General features: G+C 34.1%; 2 protein-coding genes across 5 annotated transcripts in view; one reads left to right on the top strand and one right to left on the bottom strand.

Moving 5' to 3' along the window:
- The window catches only part of LOC126979027 (period circadian protein), a 66,552-nt gene extending 52,851 nt beyond the window's left edge, over positions 1 to 13,701 (bottom strand). For all 4 annotated transcript variants that reach the window (XM_050828181.1, XM_050828183.1, XM_050828182.1 and 1 more), the window contains exon 1: positions 13,364 to 13,701. In XM_050828181.1, coding sequence (XP_050684138.1) covers positions 13,364 to 13,385 — 22 coding nt within the window. In that variant the 5' untranslated portion in view covers positions 13,386 to 13,701. The remainder of the gene's footprint in view (positions 1 to 13,363) is intronic.
- LOC126979067 (uncharacterized) overlaps positions 1 to 21,816 on the top strand; it is a 377,271-nt gene that overhangs the window by 227,364 nt on the left and 128,091 nt on the right. The window lies entirely within an intron of this gene.

The raw sequence follows: 21,816 nt of genomic DNA, 5'->3' as shown, positions 1-21,816 counted from the left end.
AAGCGCTGGTATCTGTCAATATTTTCGCAAATGCTTGACATTTCTGTAAATAATGCACGGTTGATGAACAGACGGGATAAATCTAGAAATGGTTTAAATGTTAAAATTGTTAAGACTGGACATTTTTAAAGCCTTGATAAAGAAAGGACAAAATTTTGACGTAAGCTGTGAAAAAGATCTGAAAAAGAAGGACAAAATAAAGAAACCTACACGGTATTGCCCTGTTGATGACGTCAGATTTGACACAGTCGACCATTTCCCAAAACATGGAATAGAATACTTCGATGTCACTGATCTGTATGGACAGGCTGTTCCATATGTTTGACAGCACTATACGTATATAAATTTTTGTGCCTATTTGAAGCGACACTAGCGAGCGTCCAGAGAACTAATTTTGACGTATAATACAAATGGCTGCAACAGAAGCGTACAGTACTCTGAAGTTACTTATGCATTAATATCGTTCGTATTTCTTATTATTTATACTTCAAGGATAAACGTAATAAAGTACACTTTTTTTATAAATAGTTTCCCACCATCTATCGATGTTTGTTGTCATCACTAGTTATAGTGCCGCAGACTCTCACTACATGGCCAACAGCGCCAAAATGGCGAATATCAAACAGGCACAAAATCAATTTGACAGGCGCCAGTCCAGTGGCATACAGTAGAGGTCGGTGGTCGATGTGCATACTGCAAAAAGGGTTTCACTATATAGTGTTCTGCCTGAAGTGTAATGTGAGACTTTGTTTTGGCAAAGGACGTAACTGATAATAATAATTTAATCTTAGTTATAATAATCTATCATATCACCACAAAACGATGTATATCCTTAATCGTTGAATAAATAAATAAAGATGCTAAAACACTGAGTGCGTTATGATTTTAATGTATCCTTTACTTTAATGCATCTTGTTAAGCCAACTTAACATAGTTATTAACAATAACAATATCCGTTCTTGTTGAGCACAATTAACAATGATTTTTCAGGAAATCTTTCTGGGCATTTTTATTTCATATTTTATCTTTTTTTTTAGGGGGGCCGAAAAACAGATTTATAAAAAGGTTACCTCTTGTTTTCATGATTTTTTTTGGCCAAATTAAGGGATAAGTATTATTCCGATCGATTCAGTAGTTTTGGCAGTATAACCGAAGGAAAAAACTGTTCTCTATTTATTAGTATACATCTATATGTATATAATCTATATTATGGATTTTCATATAGAAATTATTGTCATTAATCATGCTTGCAATCTTGTTAAAATTATAATTTCCAAAGAAAATTAGATACTATGTATGTATTGACAATACAATATAAAATATGATCAATTCACTTCATGAAGACATAATTGCAGTGAGTGTGATTAAAGCAAAAAGTTTAAATTACTGAAGTGAAAACTTCTGTCACTCCCATAAAATCGGCTCGAGACGATTAAGAAACAAAAAAAAACTATAAACTACAAAAAATATGAGGAAAACGATAGAATAACTCTTTCTCGCAGGTAACAAAAATAAATAACTAACGGCTAAAATTCTAAGAATACCTTACGTACAACAAATATACAACTGACGAAAACGTCTAATAAGGGAACGAGATTATGAAATCGTCACTTTGGCTGAGTAATTTAAATTTAGCCGCTAAATTACTGAAAACGACGTCATCCCCTTGCGTCACAGGGTACACGTGACACGTGACTACTCGGCACGTTGTTGAAGTTACGCGCAGTCCGTCAAAATTAGATGTTTGCCGAAACTAGATCACCGCAGTTCTATCGCATGAATGACCTTTATAATATAAAGGTTATGTCATCATATATGGCAGCAATGTATAGATAATAATAACAATTTTGATTAAATAAATATGTTAAATTAAAAACAACGAATTACAATTTTTCAGTACAAATCGGCAATTTCCTACTTTAACCCCAAATACTTTAACAATAATTGGTATCGTTATTCTGATAATGTCAAGCATGAGCAAGATTATAAGCTGATAATTTCAGCGGGTGGGTTCAATGGGTGAGTTTGTTATTTACTAATCTACTGATATAGAACTAATAAGCCTATTACAATTACAAATACATAATTGTTCCAAACAATACAAGTATACTACGAATGTATAATTAAACGCACAGGTAATTGCGAGAGAATGGAGCCTAAACTAAGCCAAAGCCTAATTTTAGAACTGTCCAGAGAAAATAACTCCTGTGCCGTTTTATTTTTATATATTTTCACTCGACGAATAAAGATTATGATATACTTCAAGTGGAATAACAGAGACATTAAGTATGAAGTGAAACTTCAGAAGTATTTTTTATGCATTGTATAATGTTACAACGGCTGTAAGTTCGTTTACACATAATATGTCTATAGTGCTTACTTCGTTGTCTGTTAATGGCCCGAGGAACGAGGACTTGAACATTTTCTTGGAGTATATATATACGACGACCAGTGGTTTGTGACCCTGCGTACTGAGCTAGAGGTCCCGGGTTCGAACCCGTAGGTAGGTGCAATCATTTATATGATGAATATGAATGTTTTTTTTCGGGGTCATGGATGTTTATATGTATTTATGTATATTGTATTAAATATGTGGTTGTCTTGCACCCATAGTACAGGCTATGCCTAGTTTGGGGCAAGATCATTTGTGTAAGAGTGTGTTAGTATTATTATTATATATTTCTGTCAGATAATTTATACGTCTTGAAAAAGCTTTTTGCTGTTAGACAACGCGTGACAACAAGCCAGGTTTATTACTTTAGTATGCATGAGAGCTCCGTTTTACACTCGTGATACGTAAGATACTTTGTTCTTGTATAAAATATATGATTTAAATTACCATGCAAACTTCCACCGAAAATTGGTTTAAACGAAATCTAGTAAGCTGTTTTTTTAATACGTATAAATGACGAGAGCTCATTTGCACAGTATGATTTTGAGCAAAGACTTTCTGCCTTTTCTATTTAAATAATTTCATATCATTTTCCTTTCTATATAACTTTCATATTATGTTACTTGCTGCTACGGAACCGTTCATGGACGAGCCCGACTTGAACTTGGCCGCTTTTTTAATTTTGGTTCATGGTTTATCCTATAAATATACTTCGCGAGTTTTTTGTATTTTTGTATGTTTGACAACTAAAAGACTGATGAAGGTGGTATAGAAACTATTGATTGAAATAATAATTTTTCAGAAAGATAACATTTATGATAGATTTGAATGTTTTTAAAGGAAGATATTTTTGAATACAAAAAAATCCCATAACTTCTAATTCAATCGTATTTGTAGCATTAAGATTACCTTTAAAATTATGTAATACTGGAAACAAGCTAGTTTAAGACTTTTCAATTGTATAATTATAGTCAGAATATTATATTGTAATACCAGTGGGAGGCTTCTTTGCACAGGATGCTGGCTAGATAATGGGTTACCACCAACGGCACCTATTTCTGCCGTGAAGCAGTAAAGTGTAAACTAGACTGTGTTTCGCTCTGAAGGGCGCCGTAGCTAGTGAATTTACTGAGCAAATGAGACTTAACGTCTTATGTCTCAAAGTGACAAGCGCAATTGTAGTGTCGCTCAGATTTTTTGGGCTTTTAAGGAATCCTGAGCGGCAATGAACTGTAATCAACTCGTCCCGTATTTGCATAAAACAAAATAATAATTTTTAAATGCAGTCTATTAAAAATGTCCCTCACCAGTTGTGACTGCCTTAACCAAAGGGTAGGAATGGACACTTACGTATTAACCTGTAAAACTTTTGTTCAAAACCGAATGGATTGTTAAGCACTTTTTGCCAATATACAGAATGATTTATTTATGCATTTATTCATTTGGAAATCGATTTGTTAGGAAGGTAAGCTAATATATTGTAAGACATTGTCAATGAAAATAGCTCACTATACTAGGAGATTGTGTATTTTACATTCTAATTAAATCTTCATTTTTATAAAAACGAATAATTTCGCAGAGCTTTTGAATATTATTTGGTTTATAATAAAAAAAGCTTTAGAAATAAGGGATTGCTTGTAAAAAGCTTTAAGGTTAATTAAAAATAATAATAAATATCAATTATTTTCTCCTCGCAAAGATCTTAAAGCTAAAACAGTACAGTAGTGTTACAATTTTTAACAGCTAGTATTTTGTGAGGAGCTGGTGTCTGAAGTAGGTTGATCCTGTATTACAGATCAATCACATCTGTACTAGTAGCTAGAAGAGCATTAATAACAATAGATGACTTTAAATTTGTAAATTAGTAGTAATATAATGTGTGTGTGTGTGTGTGTGTTACTATTAGTGTTTGATGAGAAGGTTTTCAGTAGAGGTATAGTCCAATTTTTGTAACCACACAAGATACGCTTGCATTTAGTTCTGTTGAGGTGGTAAATTGACAGCACTTTGTTTACCTTATTGTAACGGAGTTATTGTATTACCTTGAACACAGAAGAATCTTTGGGAGAATCTAGTATTAAACAATAATTTTTCACAGATTCTACCTTTTCGCCGTTGTGCTTTATTTTTTTCCGGATCGTAATTGATAAGGCTATGTTTTTTTTAAACTGTATGTTAAACCTTTGCCAGTTTATAGAGTTCTGTAGTGGGATGGTAGATTGGTAATGAGTAACTTACTTTCGATATAGCTCTTTGGGCCCTTTCTATTTTAAGGAAGTGTGATTTTGTAGCGCCGCCCCAAGAAGTGATGCAATACGTTAATATCGACTGACACAATGCTTGATATATGTTTTTCATCAATTCCTTTTAAGCTACATTTCTCAAATTTTTAGTTGTGGCATTGAAAATTTAATTTGTTATCTACCATAATACCAAGATACTTGACGGTCTCTGATTTCTGTATTTTGGCACAGTGACAATATAAGTCTTCAGAATTACCACATGAGTGGAACATTATATAATGATTATGATTGGTTGTAAATTCGGTATTTCAAACATTCCCCTTTATAATATGAGTGTGATTCTTGATTAAAGACGTAAAAAACCTCCGACTGAACAGATCTTGGTCGGAAAAGGGGACAGACGGACGAACGTAAAACTTATAGCAACCCACTTTTTCGTCTGGACTTAAAAAAATACCTAACTGCTACTCAACTGATGTCGCTGTCCAAGTCGGGTTCGAAATTCAAAATGCGCAGCTGAAACTTAAAAAGTGTTTACATTGCTACCTATTGACCAATAATAATATAAACAACTGGAGTATACACAGAAATGTATAGACATAGCAGTCGAAGGTTATTATGGTGTCATTTGTGGCATGTGCCATATTTCGGCTTTGAATTTGTATGAGGTGCATTGTCTATATGTATAGAACGTCATTGTATAAAGGCAATCAAATTAATAACAAATCCATTAAACCTCAATAAATGAACGATTTAACTTGGCACGGGTATTGCCACGTGCCATCAAACATGTGCGAGGAAAGCGTCATATTTAAGAACGTAGTATCTTCGGTTATTAGTCAAAGACAATTTTTGTCTCCACATGTGCCCAGCACGTTTTGTAAAGTATTAAATGTCTATCTTACTTTTTTTCCATCATTTGACTTACACTAAAGTTTTACAGGGAATATAGCATTTATGAATTTTAATTAGACCCGAAGTTGTATTAAATATCTATAATACCAACAATAGAAGCCAATACTCTTGTGTTATTGAAGACTACAAGAAACTATAGTTTAAAGGCAATTTAAGTAATACTAAATCCATTCCACTTAGATAAATGAACGATCTATCTTGGCACGGGTATTGCCACGTGCCATCAAGCATGTGTGAGTAACGCATCATATTTAAGGACGTCGTATCTACCATCTACCCTATCACTGTTCACATAAATTTTTATACTATACTAGCTTATATATCATCAGCGTAGAATAGCTACTTTGGGCAGTATTTTTTATATTTTTGAATACTTTGCAAATAATACACATACAAACTGCTGCGGTTCACTATAAATTGCTTATTTAAATACACTTTCAAAAACTAGTTTTTTTTGTTTTTCCATCATTTGTTAAAACCATATCTAAACCTTGAATACCAACGATATAGAAAACACTCCTCGTTACGGCGAGAATAAATTTTAAAAGTTCATATTATGTGCTATATAAATTACAGATGTATTAGTGAATTAGAAAAGTGACATATCGATGTCATTGCAATATCTATAGCAAAAATTGGGTGATATTAATTTATTGTTATGTAATATTATTTGATGCAAATTAAAAAAGAACATTATAAGAGCAATAATTGTAAAAAACGGTAGCGTATCATTAATTTTTTCCATAGTTCATTACGTCTGTTTTTAACCGACTTCGAAAAGGAGGAGGTTCTCAATTCGATCGGTATTTTTTATGTATGTACACCAATTACTCTGAGATTAATGATCTGATTTTCGTGATTCCTCTTTATTTTAATGCAGAATGTTTGCCATTTCGTCCCATAGTATAAATTTGACATCGTTTGACCCAGTAGTGTTCATTTTATGAATATTATTGTTTACATGGTTAATGTTATTATAGTTTGTGTACTGCTTTTTTAGGAGTTTTCATTTAGTTTGATTATTTATTATTATTATTATTATAAACCCCTTTGCCGATAAGTGGGTAAAACGACCAATGTTGCAGCAATATATGCTGAAATTTTGAGTCTTGTTTCGGGGGATAGTGTAGAGTATGTACATTAACAGTGTAATGGAAAACGCAGAATCTGCAAGGTATCAGGTAGAACTTTTAAAATCCCTTAATGCCTCTGGGTTTCCAGCTCACAAGTTTATTTATAAAATAAAAATACCCTATAACGCTGCTTAGACATCTAAGTCCCCCAAAACTTTGCAATGGTACCAGGCTAAAAGTAATTAATTTGCAGCAAAATATCATAGAGGCAGAGTTTTTAAGTAGTGAGAGTGTTTGCATACCTCGGATTCATTTTATTCCCAATAACTCCCCATGTACTTTCAAACGGGTTCGATTCCCAGTAATGACTATTAACAAAGCTAAGCTCAAACACTGCAATTTGCGGATGTGGATTTAACTGTTACATTTTATTCGCACGGTCAGCTTTATGTGGCTTTGTCACGCATGAGCGATCCCAAATACCTATATACTTTGGTTTCCAACGGCAATACATCCTAATATCATGTACATAGCATTGATATTTTTATCCATATCCACATCGACATCCATTATCCATATCCGCACCCACACCCACACCCACATCTACATCCAAATCGATATTCACACCCACAACCAAGCTGACGAAGTCGCGGGCATAGCTAGTCTATAGATTATAGTTAGATGAATGATATATCAAAGCATCAAATCAAAATCACTTAATTCATCTAGTTCAAGGAAATGACGCTTGTGACAGCATCATTTCTTTTTATATTTACCACCACAACTAACCTAACCGAAATCTACTTTATACAATTAGTTTTATAACTAATAATGTGTGTTTCCCGGTGATGTGCAACTTGTAAAAATGAATGAGGATTTTGGTAATAGTACTCAAAATTTCTACAGAAAGTGGGAATCCTTCTCTGCCAACATAACTGATCGGAAAACGTTTAATGCAAGAATAGTGACTAAATATTTGGAAAAGAATGATTCAGATTTATCCTATTGATTTGATTATGCAATTAGACTGGTTAGATTATACCAGCATTCTTCAATTTTAGAAGAAAAATAACAGTAAATGAAGCTGTGATTGATATGGATTTCAATGAGAACTACTTAATTAATACACAGAAGAGATCAATCAGGCATTCCATTTTAGAGGTTCAAGTCACGGACGAGTAAAAAAGTAAGGACTCCGTGCCACCTTACATAACAGTGAGGCACCAAAACAAGCCGATAAACGTGTAAATACATAGCCCCACGCATACACTTACACTAATACAAGCAAATCGGTCGCCATTATGAGATTTACCATCGTCTGTGACGGATCAGTTTGCGTCGCAATAAAATATCTTAAGAATGCCGTCGTGCGTTGTGAAAAAGTGTTAAAACAATAATATAAAAGTATTTGTGGATATATGATTATTTAAGCGAGAAAAAATTGTGTAACTGGTATACCCCGTAACCGCACACACACTAGCATAAAGGTGCTTCACTCGCTAATATCACGGCGCGGAGTCCTTCTTTTTTTACTAGTCCGTGGTTCGAGTCAACAGATAAGTAAGTGTAAGTAAGTAACTTACACGAAAGAAGAGGCATCAGGTGAAGTAAAGACTACACGCATTTGTTCGTTATCAGAAAATAAGTTACGCCTCTAGCTATATGGGCACACTTACCGCCAATTTTAAACCGGTAACTATCTATTTTTGGAGCGATCGTTCCCGTACAATATCACAACAAATACGTGTTTCACTTTCTCGTCAATCACAACAGAATTATACCCAAACTCCTTCTATTTAAATAAAAGTAGGGCAAACGAGCGTACGGGTCACCTGGTGTTAAGTGATCACCGCCGCCCACACTCTCCCGCAACACCAGAGGAATCATAGGAGCATTGCCGGTCTTTGAGGGAGGTGCCCTTTTAAGAGGTACCAATGTTGTATCGTCTTGGAAACACCGCACAAGGAAGCTCATTTCACAGCTTTGTAGTACGTGGAAGAAAGTTCCTTGAAAACCGCACTGTGGAGGACCCGCCACACATCCAGATGGTGGGGATGATATCTTAATTAGTGGCATGTCCTCCTCCAAGGCTCCTGATGGTGGCGGTGCTGTTTGCAAGAGAACAGTTGATTGAAGAAAACTAAAAATGAAGTCTGCTGATTTTGCAATTAAAGTATAAATTGCGATTTCAAAATGAGTGTGTCACACACCCTCATCTAATGAAAATCTCGTCTCCGGTTCGAGGATGTTTACGGACCGGAGTAAAGACTCTGAGAGCGAGAATTCATCTGACAATGAACAAATGAATACACCAAAAGGTGGCACACAACAGACAAGATGAAAAACAATCATCGACATCTAGAAAAACACTCAAGAACGGTGACTTTATTCTAGTCAAACTATCATCAAAAACAACAGAGTACCATTGGCATTACACGGCTATGTGTTGGAAGAGGATGGTGAGATTTTTTTTTTATATGAGAGGGGGCAAACGGGCAAGAGGCTCACGGGATGGGGAGAGGTGAGGCAACCGCCCATGGACATCCGCAACTACAGGTGTGTCAAGAAATGCGTTGCCGGCCTTTAAGGTGGGAGTATGCTTTTTTATAGAAGGTCCCTAAGTCGTATCTGTTCGGGAAGACCGCTGCCGGTAGTTGATTCCACAAAGTGGCTGTGCGAGGCAAGAAATTTCGGACGCGCGGTTGTGGAATGCCAGACGTCTACGTGATGGGGATGGTACTTTGCACGTAATGTCCGGTGGTGGAATTCGGCCGCTGGAATCAACCCGAACAGCTCCTCTGAGCACTCCCCGTGATAAGTGCGGTAGAAGATGCAGAGAGAACCCACATCTCTACGCAATGCTAGAGAATCAAGCCGATTGGAGATGACTTGATCTTCGATGATTCGAGCCGCTCTTCGTTGTATGCTGACCGCATGGAAGAAGCTGGTACTGGGGAGCACCCGCCCAGAGGTGAGAACAGTACTCCATGTGAGGCCGAATTTGCGCCTTATAAAGTTGCAGGCGGTGGCTGTTAGTGAAGTACTGTCTCGCCTTACTAAGTACTTTTCTGTAAAATGATAACAAAACTGGAAAAATATTGACAGTTGATGAACTATATATTTCATTCATCTCAGAGGCAGAGGTTGTATTATTATGTCAAAAGTCAGTAAATATTTTTCGAATTGTTATTATTTTAATTTTATTTTTGATTAATGTAGGCAAGAGATTGCCCTTAATTACTATAATATTTTTTTATTTTAATTCAATTTTAGAGTCCCAATATTATTTTGAAGGTGATTGCTACCAGACAGGACACCTCATTCAAAGCTCACTGGATGTCTGCTTTAGTTCGTAAGTTTATTAATTATATGTAATGTAATTTATATGTATATGTAATTTATTATTGTATTTAAAATATAATAATAAATTACACAATACTATAACTGTATTTACTGTTTTATAATAATAATACAAGCCTTCATTCAGACAGGTTATACAAAGTGCTTTACATAACCTAGAATATTTATATTTAAAATGAAATTTAAACTCCCTCAACAACCTTGTCTGTTTGCCTATTGTTGGCAAAGACCTCCTCCAATGTCTTTTGTTCCTGTGGCTTTTTTATGGTACATATTTTTAATCTAATTAAAAGTTTCTTCCTCATCACACTTCTATTGCACTCTGACATGTTTCAAGTTTTTTGATTTGTGCTTTTGTTAGGGGCCTAGTTTGGCAGTCATATGTCAATACTGGAGTTGAAGAGTTTTCTTTTGATGGCTATTCTTACTAGTTTGTTTATTTTTGAATATATCTTTCAAACTCCAGAATCTCTTTCGCTCACTTCCAATACGTCTTTCTATTTCTTTTATTGCTAGATCTTTTGTTGATATAATATGGCCCAGATATACATATTCATCAACATACTCAATTCTATTTTCCTTGATGTATATAGGTTCTTTTCTTCCATTTGTCATGATTTTGGTTTTCTGGGTGTTCATTTCTAATCCTGCTTTTCTGCTTTCAGTCTCCAACTCATTTGTCATTATCTCAATCTCATGTTTTGTTTGCGATAATATTACGATGTCATCTGCAAATCTTAAATGTGATAGATTATCGCCATTTATTTTCAGAAATTGCTCTCAGTTTAAATGGCGGAAAATCTCTTCAAGAACAGCGGTGAATAATTTTGGTGATAATGGATCACCCTGACAGAAACCTCTCCCAAGCTTTATTTTTTTACCTTCTCCATCTAGTTTGATCTTTGCTTTACTATTAGCATACATGTTTCTTAATATTCTAACGAATTTCTTTTGAATTCCCTGAGAATACTGTTTTACTAACATTTATATATGGATCTATTGTTGTCTAAAATAAATAATAATACTCTAGTCATCTGAAATTCAAAAAATAACTCACAAGACGCTAGTGTTTTCAACAGCGTGAGAAGATTTCTACACTAGCCCAGACACATTAGCTATTAGAATTTAGACCCTTGTCCCAGCACAAACATATAGGCTTCAAAGATTTATATAACAATCCTAGCTACTAAACAGTATAAGCCTGTTGTCTTGAAATCGGTTTTTGTGATATGAAACCTTAGTGGTTTCTAAAGCTCTCAACAGAAGATCTAAGCAGAAACATCATTACCACATACAAGCTCTTTTCACTATAGTATTTTGTTTTCATGACGATGAGAGATGCATGATGTTCGGCTGATGGTAGTTGATATGCCCTGCCCATGCAGTGCTGCTCAAGATTCTTGAAAACCCAAAAATTCTGAGCTGCATTATTTACAATTGTGCTCATCACCTTGAAACATAAAATGTTAAGTCTCATTTGCCCAGTAATTTCACTAGCTACTGTGCCCTTGTGGTACCCATAATCTAGCCAGCATCCTATGCAAAGGAGCCTCCCACTGATAATGATTTCTGAATTACGAAAATAATTATAATTACAGACAACCAATAATGTAAAACCACTGCAGGCCACTGTGGAGGAAGATAGGCCATAGAGTCAAAACTCAATGAGTAGAATAGCTAACTAGAAAAAGTACTAGAAAATACCCAATAATATAGGAATTGCTCAAAAACTCTATTGAATGAAAAAAAACTAAATGCTGTTGTCATTGAAATAAATCATTGTTGTCATCATTGGAATAAATCAATGTTGTCCTACAGCAAGAAAGAAGCAGCATCCTTTCATATTTTAGAAGAATGAAGTGATTCTTTACTCAATTTATTTAGACTTTATTGTCCATAGAAGATTGATAGAGTAGGTATATTATAATAATTCAAATATTTATATCTTTCAATTTGAATCATTATTCAATTGATAAAAAAATTCGCATATGCAAATATTACAATAGTATTAGAATATTATGTTAAATGAACTCAAGTAGGTTATTGAATGCAGTAATTTACAATACAAGTTAAAATTCTAAGTTAAGGAAATATAAGCCTAAGAATATTTTAATAAATGTAAGTATAATATTAATCAGATTTGAAATAGACATACATAATATAATAATATTATATTGACACACTTTTTACACAAATTATCATGCCCCATGTTAAGCATATATAGCCTGTGTTATGGGTTACAAGACAATGATATATTTAATACAATATACTTATTTAAACATACATAAATTAATATAAACATACATAAATACATTAAAACATCCATGAGTCGGAAACAATCATCCATATTCATCATATAAATGCTTGCACCTACCGGGATTCGAACCCGGGACCTCTATACAGGTATGTAGGTTATCATTAGTAATCAGAAATATTTGTAATGATAACACCAGTGCTAACATATATATACCTTTAAAAAAAACCTCATAATCATATCCACACACTCAAACACATACAAAAATATTGCCACACATTCATTCCCAAATACAACACACACAGACACAGAAGTAAAGATAAAGTGTACTATTTTTCTCTCTTTGTTATCTACCTGTCTTATCTCAAGGTTATTTAAGAGTTTTACAAAGTATTACAGATTTTTTTTTGTTTTGCCAACTACAATATAATTTTAAGGTTGGTCAATATTTTATATTATATTATCTAGATAATAACCGATGTAAAGTGCTGTAGGTTTTATGAAATTAATGTGATATGACACAAGTAAATTAAAAATATTATTATATTAACAAGAAAATATTATTATAGTCCCAAAAAGTTATAATATAATAACCCAAAGCATAGCATTATTTATTACAATTGATCATGTCGCAGTGACAGCAATACACTGTAAAGTTTAAAGAAACTTGTATCTGTCAACCTGCAACTATGTAATTCAGTAGCCTCATAGAACCTGTATATTCGCATTGCAAATAATTCAGACAACCAACATAGGTGGGCAGGTGTTTAATGTGATAATCAGTCACATATTGAAAACAGCATCTTGTAATTGGTCAGTTAAAAATCACAAATTTTGTAAGTCTGGCTACTATGGATTTCAAATTTTCGCTCTTTTATTGGTTAAATATTATTTCAAATTGTGCTTTCAATTAAAACACACCAATACAGGTGCACCAATTTTTGGCCAGTCTTAGATGTGGTGGTAATACTATCCCCAACAAATACCACTCATAAACTTAAAAGGACAAAACTAAAAACATTAATAAGAATTAACACATATATATATTTATAGAAAAAACAAAATAACATAAAGATAATAATATACCTAATTAAATATTTATTTGCAATTAAAATAATATTATTACCTTCACTTATATTTGATGCCATCTTTGGTACTTCTTGAAGTATAAACTTGCAACATTCAGATTACACCTTATTTATCACTATCGTTTTATTTATATATTCACTGCATATTGTGTACATTTTAATAAGTGTCATTTTAACAATATTGAATAAAAACACACACAAGATTCTTAGATAGTATCAATAAAAATTACCTAAACTTTATGACACGATAAACTTTATCAGTACCATTATATTTTAGACGACAATTCAGACACTGTTCACGCTAATATTTTTCTAGCTACTGGGACTGGGTAAGTGTAGGAACTTGTTAGGTACCTAGTACCTACTTACCTACCTACTTGAGTTGACTGACATGCGCAATTCAGTGACTTCTATCGTAGTGATGTTCAACGTCTTTTCGAGGTATCGACATAATCGTACAATTAACTATTATATTTTTTTTATCTATATCTACTTCTTATAACTAATTTCATGAAAATTTTGTGTTAAATCGTTTCAAATCCCAAATATTCTTAAAGTTGTCTACAGATAGCATATATACAGTGGTAGACATATAATTAGAAACACTTCATATGATTAATTCTGGAAGCATAAAATCAACGTGCAATATTCATGAAAAATGTGTAAGTCCAATTTTTAATTATCATGCAAAAATATAGCCACTCAATTAAAATACCTCATAATATTAAAAAAAAAAACAAATTATGTGTAACCTTTAATCATGAAAAGAGTTTAAACTGTTACTGACTACTTGCACGGCTAATTAGAAACAATTTAGATAAGCATCCATAGTCTGTTCCATTTTTGGATTTATAAAGAAATAACTTCTTTCTTTACTTTTAATACTGATTTGGCGGCAAAGTTGGAATTGAATTTGAAATTTGAATTTTGTGTACAAGAAGTGTGTGTAGAAAAATGGGCAAAAAAAAACTTGAAACTTGAAATAAAATTGGAATTGTTCTGTCATGTCATGACCATTCTAGAAGACACTGAACTATCGAAAACGTTCTTAGAATGAATCAACCGAAAAAAACCATGTGCCTTCAAAGGCAAATACTCAATAATTATGAAATGTTTCAATAATATATGTAGGTTGTTTTATGTCTTAACTGTTTGCCTAACATTGAATTGCATTCTGTACCTACCAAAATCATTGTTGTTAAATACCTACTTTAATTTGTAAAATATTAATTTCTCATGTAAGTGACAATAGGTCTTAATGAGAATAAAGTTATTGAAACCTAAACCGGAATCTACCAGAGAAGATATGCTAATCGTAGGTATTGCTAAACATGACCCATTTAAATGCTCCAACCAGATTAAAAATGAAGGTTTTTCACCTGATGACCCCAGAAACGTCTCCTCAAAACTGGTACGCTGAAGATAAGTGGAAGCTAAATTGTTTGGTAAGGTTTCTCGAATGGTACCACTTCTTACCAAGCAACACAGAAAGAAGCGTATATAGGGACAATATATGTTAATTGGACGGTACTAGAATAAAAAAAAGTGTTTAATGCTATGTTATTGTAGAGCTGTCATTGACAATGGAGGCAACGCTTTTAAATATTAATTATAACAAAATGAATTCAACACCGTACCTTACTCGTTCCTTGGTGGCCTACCTCAACCTGACATTGGCTCAGTTATGGTAACCTTTTCAAAAAAGGCACAATATAAAGAATAGAATAGAATATATTAACCTTTTAACAGTATTACGTCACAATATATTACTGATAACCTTTTCTTATAAATTATATAAATTTTCACTGTATTTTTCTATTGTTTCTAATTATTAGCTGTCCATCCATTGTTAAATAAAAATACCTTTAGTTGTTTGTGAGAAATGTTATGCTTATACGGCAGTTGTTAAATTGTTTTTTTTTTGTTTTTCTAATAATTGATAAGTCATTGAACATATTTTATGCTACTTATTCTTTTAATTTTCATTTGCAAATAAAAATTATGCTGCAAAGTATTATGCCCTATATCTTGATGTCTGGCGTTAAAGGACGATTTGACATATTATTATGTGCCCTAAAAATATACCTATACGTTTCTAACAGGCTGGCAGCCCTCCTGTGATTAGTCTGGTGTTGCAATAAAATGTGGGCGGCAGTGATCAGCTTACAGCAGGTGGTTTGTTTGTCCTTCTCTTCTATATATTTTAAAATACCTTTTCATATTATGTTATAAAATATGTTATTATAAATAGATTATTATTGATGTAAGTACTGTAATTGTACAGCCCTAGCATTCACGCTCAAACACACGTGAAAAGTGATGAAGTGAAATAGCCAATATAATGTTGTCTCATACCAAATACTTACGCACGTGGTAACTGGCAACGGGAAACAAAAGTAGCAGTGTGGTAGCTGTCAGATTTCGATAAATACCTACCTATTCCTTGAGCTAGGTTTAAACTTTACAGAGTAAAATAAACTTCGTAATCTTACCGTATAATATTATTGGATTTCTTTAAAATTCTTATCTTCCGTGCTTACTGCTTATGTTATTTGATGACCTTTGTCAAACTTTGAGATTTATTAAAAAATATTTTTAGTTATTATGTAAGAAGTATAATATTGTATTCTCGTACGTAGGTATGACTGTATTTTATCTATTTGGAATTACTATTCATTCGAGTTCATTCTAATAGTTTTACCCGCCATTCGCAGCTGTGGCTTAATGGTAAAGAAATAATTATTTATATTTTTAATTTGATACCAACTGGTGGATTTGTAATATATAAGTTTGATTTCAATAATTGGGCTAACGGTTGTCGAGTTTTAGGTGAACATACATTTTTCTTTATATTAAGTATAGATTTTCCTAGGTCAATATATCACATTGTCTCTTTCTATTCAAGATTGTTGCTTCTATGCAATCCCCGTAACATTGGAACGCCATTTCAATTGTTTGACACGCCTGTTAACAATTTATGTAGGGAGAGAGACATACCTAGTCTTGCCATAAATACTGTGTGTACAAAGTACACATGTCAGAAGTGAAACTTCTTTGGAAAACAAATTTTTAAATCTCGTTTATATTATTTTTCCTAAATCTGTTCTCCAAACCAAATGTTTTTTGTCAATATTAGCAATTATTAGATGTTCTACTTACTCGCGGCCACGCGCTTAACCTGCACGATACAACTTTAGTAGGAAAGATGTTCTACTTTTTCGCGGCCGCGTGCTAAACCTGCACGCTACAACGCTAGGAGTGAAGACGTTTTACTTACATGGCATCCGCATTCCGCGCGCTAACAACAAAGCTAGTGGGGAAGATGTTCTACGTTTTCGCGGCCGTGCTATTGTTGAAATCATAATTTTGTGCAGCGGCCATCTTGGATTAAAAAAATGATCCCAAATGCATTCTTTGGACCCTCGAGAACCTTGGATTCGATATCCATATTGTTGAAATCATAATTTTGCGCGGCGGTCATTTTGGTCTTAATAAATGATCTAAAATTCGTGTTTTGCACACTCGAGAACCTCGGATAAATAAATAAATAATGTTGAAATCATAATTTTGCGCGACGGCCATCTTGGATTTAAAAAAAAATGGCGCGTAATCGAAAATAGTGACGATTTGCTATGAAAATTTCCTGATTCGTCGATAAAGAGTTTTGACTTCAAAAATGTTTCCATTGGAAATAACATTTATTACTCTTACAGCGTGTTAGTTTAATACATAGAAAGTAAACAATTTAAAATACAAAAAGCTTATTCGAAGTGGTCTCCAATGGCTGCAATACAGTCATGTAAACGTTGAGGGCAGCTATCAATAGAAGCAAGCACTCTTTTCATGGGAAAATTCTTCACTGCCAATCGTACGGATTGTTTAAGGGTGTCATTGCATTACACAAAGTAGGTATGGAGATAAAGGTAATATTTAAAACACTCCATACGCTTGGTATTAGTAAAATGTTTGTGTACTGGGTACAATGTTTAGTGTTAGTAAGTACAATGAGACCTTTTCTGTTTGTGACAGAAAAAGATCTGGCCGTCCACGTAGTGTTCGTACGGAAAAGGTGGCCAAAGTAGTAAGGGAAAGAATACGAAGAAATCCTACCCGAAAGGAAAATATTTTATCTCGGGAGATGAAGATAGCACCTTGAACCATGACGCGTATTTTAAAAGATGACTAAGGACTTACAGCCTATAAGAGGCGTGCTGCTCACTTCTTAACTAACAATTGAAAAAATAATAGTGTGATAAAATCGAATCAACTACTGAAGCGATACGCAAAGGGAGGTTACAGAAAAAAAATGTTTACGGATGAGATTTTTTTTACAAGTGAGCAACATTTTAATAAACAAAATGACCGTATTTATGCTCAAAGGTAGAGCTAGAGTTTAGAAGGAACCTTCTCAATTAAACGGCAAAATGCAACGTGGGCAATATCCGACTTCAGTGATGGTTTGGTGGGGCATAAGCTATGAAGGAGTTACATTTGTGAAAAAGATATCATAGCATCGGCACAAGTGTATCAAGATACCATTCTTGCGAAGGTGGTGAAGCCCCTAAACAACACCATATTCAATAACAAGCAATGGTCCTTCCATCAAGACTCGTCGCCGTGTCAAAAAGGGCGGTCTACGCAGTCTTGGTTGGAAACGAACGTTTCGGACTTCATCAAAGCTGAAAACTGGCCGTCGTCTAGTCCCGATCTTAATCCGCTGGATTATGATTTATGGTCAGTTTTAGAGGGTACGGCTTTGTAGTACGGATTTGGAGTACAAAAAATAATCCGTACAATTGGCAATGAAGAATTTTCCCATGTAAAGGGTGCATGCTTTTATTGATAACTGGCCTCAACGTTTAAAGTACTGTATTGCAGCCAATGGACATCACTTCCAATAAGCTTTTTATATTTTAAATTGTTTTTTATATATGTAATTAACTTACACACTATAAAAGTAATAAATGTTATTTGCAATAGAAATTTTTTCTTCTTCTTTGTTTTAGTATGTATCGCAAGACTAGTTAATATAATTGCTGTGCTATCTGAATTGCAATTTGCAACTAGATGTATCGCCGCAACAGTCTCTATTTCTATAATAATGGATTTTGTGGGGTGAGCTTTCTATTCATGTACAATTATATAATATACGTAGGTCAAACTAAAAGTTTTGCGTAACTACAAAAACAATTATATGTTATAACCAAAATATTATGTTTATTGCTTTTCAAAATACTCTCCTTTACATTTAAATATTTTTTCATGCAATTGAACCATTTTTAAAACAGGAGGACCACAGATCTGAAGGCATGTTTTCTACGTGCTGATTGAACGCTATCACTGTCTCTTCGGAATTGGTAAAAGTGAAACCTCTCATCAAATCTTTGATTTTGGGGAAAATACAGAAATCATAGGGCGCTAGTGCAGGATGGGTGACGAGTTGTACTTTTTCGGAAGCGAAAAACGGCTTAGTTTTGTTGGCCGTGTGTGAAGAAGCGTTGTCATGATGTAGGAGAACGCAGCCTTTTGGTCATCTTTTTCGAATTTTTTTTAACACCCTGGGTAAAAAAAGGTAGAATACCCCTCGGCATTAACTCTCTTTTGATCTTCAAGTGGAATTGTGCCGATGGGAGCCGTAGCGGAGAAAAAGATGGAATATTTTTATACGAACATTTCTCGCCTGCCTCACTTTTGTTGGCCTGTTCTCGTTTTCAATCACTGATTTACAAGATTGCCTCTTTTTTTCGGGTTCAAAACAATAAATCCGCGTTTCGTCTCCTGTGACAATTACATAAACAGCATTGGAATGTCCGTGGTCGTATGCTGTCAGTTCATGAGGGATCCAACGACAACAAAGTTTTCGAACTTTTAATTCTTCGTAAAATTTTCTGAATTTGGCTCATACCAATCCCCAATAGTCCTCAAATTGTCTCACAGGTAATTCGCAGGTTTTCTTCAATTAGCCGCTTAACAGCATCCACATTATTTTCGTTGACGGCAGTTGAAGGTCTTCACGAAATTCGTCGTGTAAAGAAACCAGACTTCTCTCAAATTCAGCAAACAATCGCCTCACGGTGCTCAAGCAAGGTGCTACTCTCCCAAAAGCATTTTGAAGACGAGCGGCACATTCTTGCGGAGAGAGAGAACTTTTTAAATCATAAAAAATCATCGCTCTAAAATCTTTTCGACTTAATTCCACTTTCGTTGCGTACATAGAACTTTGATGTGTGATAAAAACAAGTGACAAATGATTTCCCGCCATATCTTTGTTTTTAATACTAAGAGGTAGGTCTCAAATATATAACATTCGAAATTCAAATAGTTCCGATTATCTAGAAGTGCAAAACTTTTAGTGTGCCCCATGTATATTTTTATGACCGTATAGGACGGGACGAGCAGGATGTTCAATTGGTGGTAATTGATACGCCTGGCCCATTACAATGCAGTGCCGCTCAGGACTCTTGAAAAACTAAAATATTTTAGCATTAGTATCTACTATTTTTTTTATTTTTTTATTTAGAAACCAAGAGTCACATACATATTAAGGTTTACACAGAGATGATAATACTTAATTAGACCTACAATTTCCTTAAAATTAATATTTTTTGATAATTAAGACTGTATAGCAGAGAAAAATAAATTATGCAAAATAAAGCAAGAGTTTTCGTTGACATGTCCCAGATGGCATATATTTTTTTGGACACCTCCAACAAATATCTTAAATTTATACAAAAACTTAACAAATTTTATATATACATACATATATTATAAATAGTATTAAGTAGTTTTTGAGTTTATCGCGAACAGACAGACAGACAGACGCGGCGGAGAACTTTGTTTTATAATATTATGTAGTATATACTAAAACCTTCTTCGAGAACATCAGTACAGTAGTTTTTGACTTTATCGCGAACAGACAGATGCTGTTGAGAGCTTTGTTTTATAATATGTAGCAATACGTTAATTTCATCATCATCATCATGAGCCGGAAGACGTCCACAGGTCTCTCCCAAAGATTTCCACGACGATCAGTCTAGTGCTGCCCTTATCCAACGTATTCCGGCGATCTTGACCAGATCGTCGGTCCATTTTGTGGGGGGCCTATCAACACTGCATCTTCCGGTACGTGGTCGCCATTCCAGAATTTTACTGCCCAACGGCTATTTGTCCATCAAACTATATGCCCTGCCCACTGCCACTTCAGTTTCGCAATAATTTGGGTTATGTCGGTAGCTTTGGTTCTCCTACGGATCTCCTCATTTCTCATCTCGCAGGGAAACTCCGAGCGTAGCCCTCTCCATTGAGCATTCTCATAAGGCCCATAGTTAGTGAACACGTCTGCGTACCGTAAGTCATCATAATACGTTAATTTACGATTTTAATACTAAATATATAATAGTTGCAGTTGAGTGGACAATAGTTTTTAAATAACATTATGGTAAGGTGAAGTGCGGAATTGCACGGACCGTAGATAGCTGGTCTTGTTTCGAGTCTCGCGAAATGAACCGGTTAGAGTATTTTAAAGAGCATTTCATTCCAAAGAAAATAATAGGTGCAAATCGTAGTACGCCTTAAATTTTAAACCAGTTCTGTTGCTTTGCTTGTGAGCACTGCAGTCGTCACTCGTCTGTTCAAAACGACAATTTAACATGACAGAGCGAGAACGTTGTCTTATGGCGCCATATTTTTTTAATGTCTACATGAATATTTGTTTATAAAAAGACAATGTTTACCAGTTTTCATGGTCATCGACAATATTGCGTATTGGTACTTATAACATTCGTTTCATCTCAATTTTGTGGCAAGTTAAAGATAGCTTATTGTATTCTATGAAAAATGTAATGTCTCTGTATGAACTATAGACTTACAATATACTATCGTATAGACAAACAAGGCGTGCGAGAGAGAAGAACTAACGGAGATACTAAACCCCTTATGGTCCGCTAACTTTAAACAGCCGATAAGGAGTGTTATTTCTCATTCTGACTTAAGTCAATAGAAGAAGACAGAGTGAGAATTAGCAATGCTTTAAGTTAGCAGACTATTATGAATAAGGGGGTAACAGGATAGAGCAAGCGAATCTATTACGGCAAGTCTACACTAGTACACCTAATACTACTACAGTACATAACTAATGACTACTAACACTATTATACATTACTAACTACCACACTGGTCACTGACTAACATATTGACTTACTTGACTTAAGTTCCTGTTTCCCCTAGTTGGGGCAGAGAGTATCAAAGTCAAACTCAAAAATATTTTAGTAGCATAAAATCAAAAGATTGCTCGTCAACGTCAATCACAAAAAATATAATTCAGAGACATACATATTAACTACACAATAGTTTAAACATATACATATTTTTATAATAATGAAATCCAGTAAAACAATACACGGCTGAACCATAAAATCCATAAAAAACAACTATAATTCTATTCAATTCCATATTGTATTATCGTTTACGTACCCCCTTATTCATAATGGCC

Source organism: Leptidea sinapis, chromosome Z (assembly GCF_905404315.1).
Source record: "Leptidea sinapis chromosome Z, ilLepSina1.1, whole genome shotgun sequence".
Classification (NCBI taxonomy): domain Eukaryota; kingdom Metazoa; phylum Arthropoda; class Insecta; order Lepidoptera; family Pieridae; genus Leptidea; species Leptidea sinapis.
Note: the sequence above shows the minus strand (reverse complement) of the source record. Positions and strands in the feature narration are given on the sequence as shown.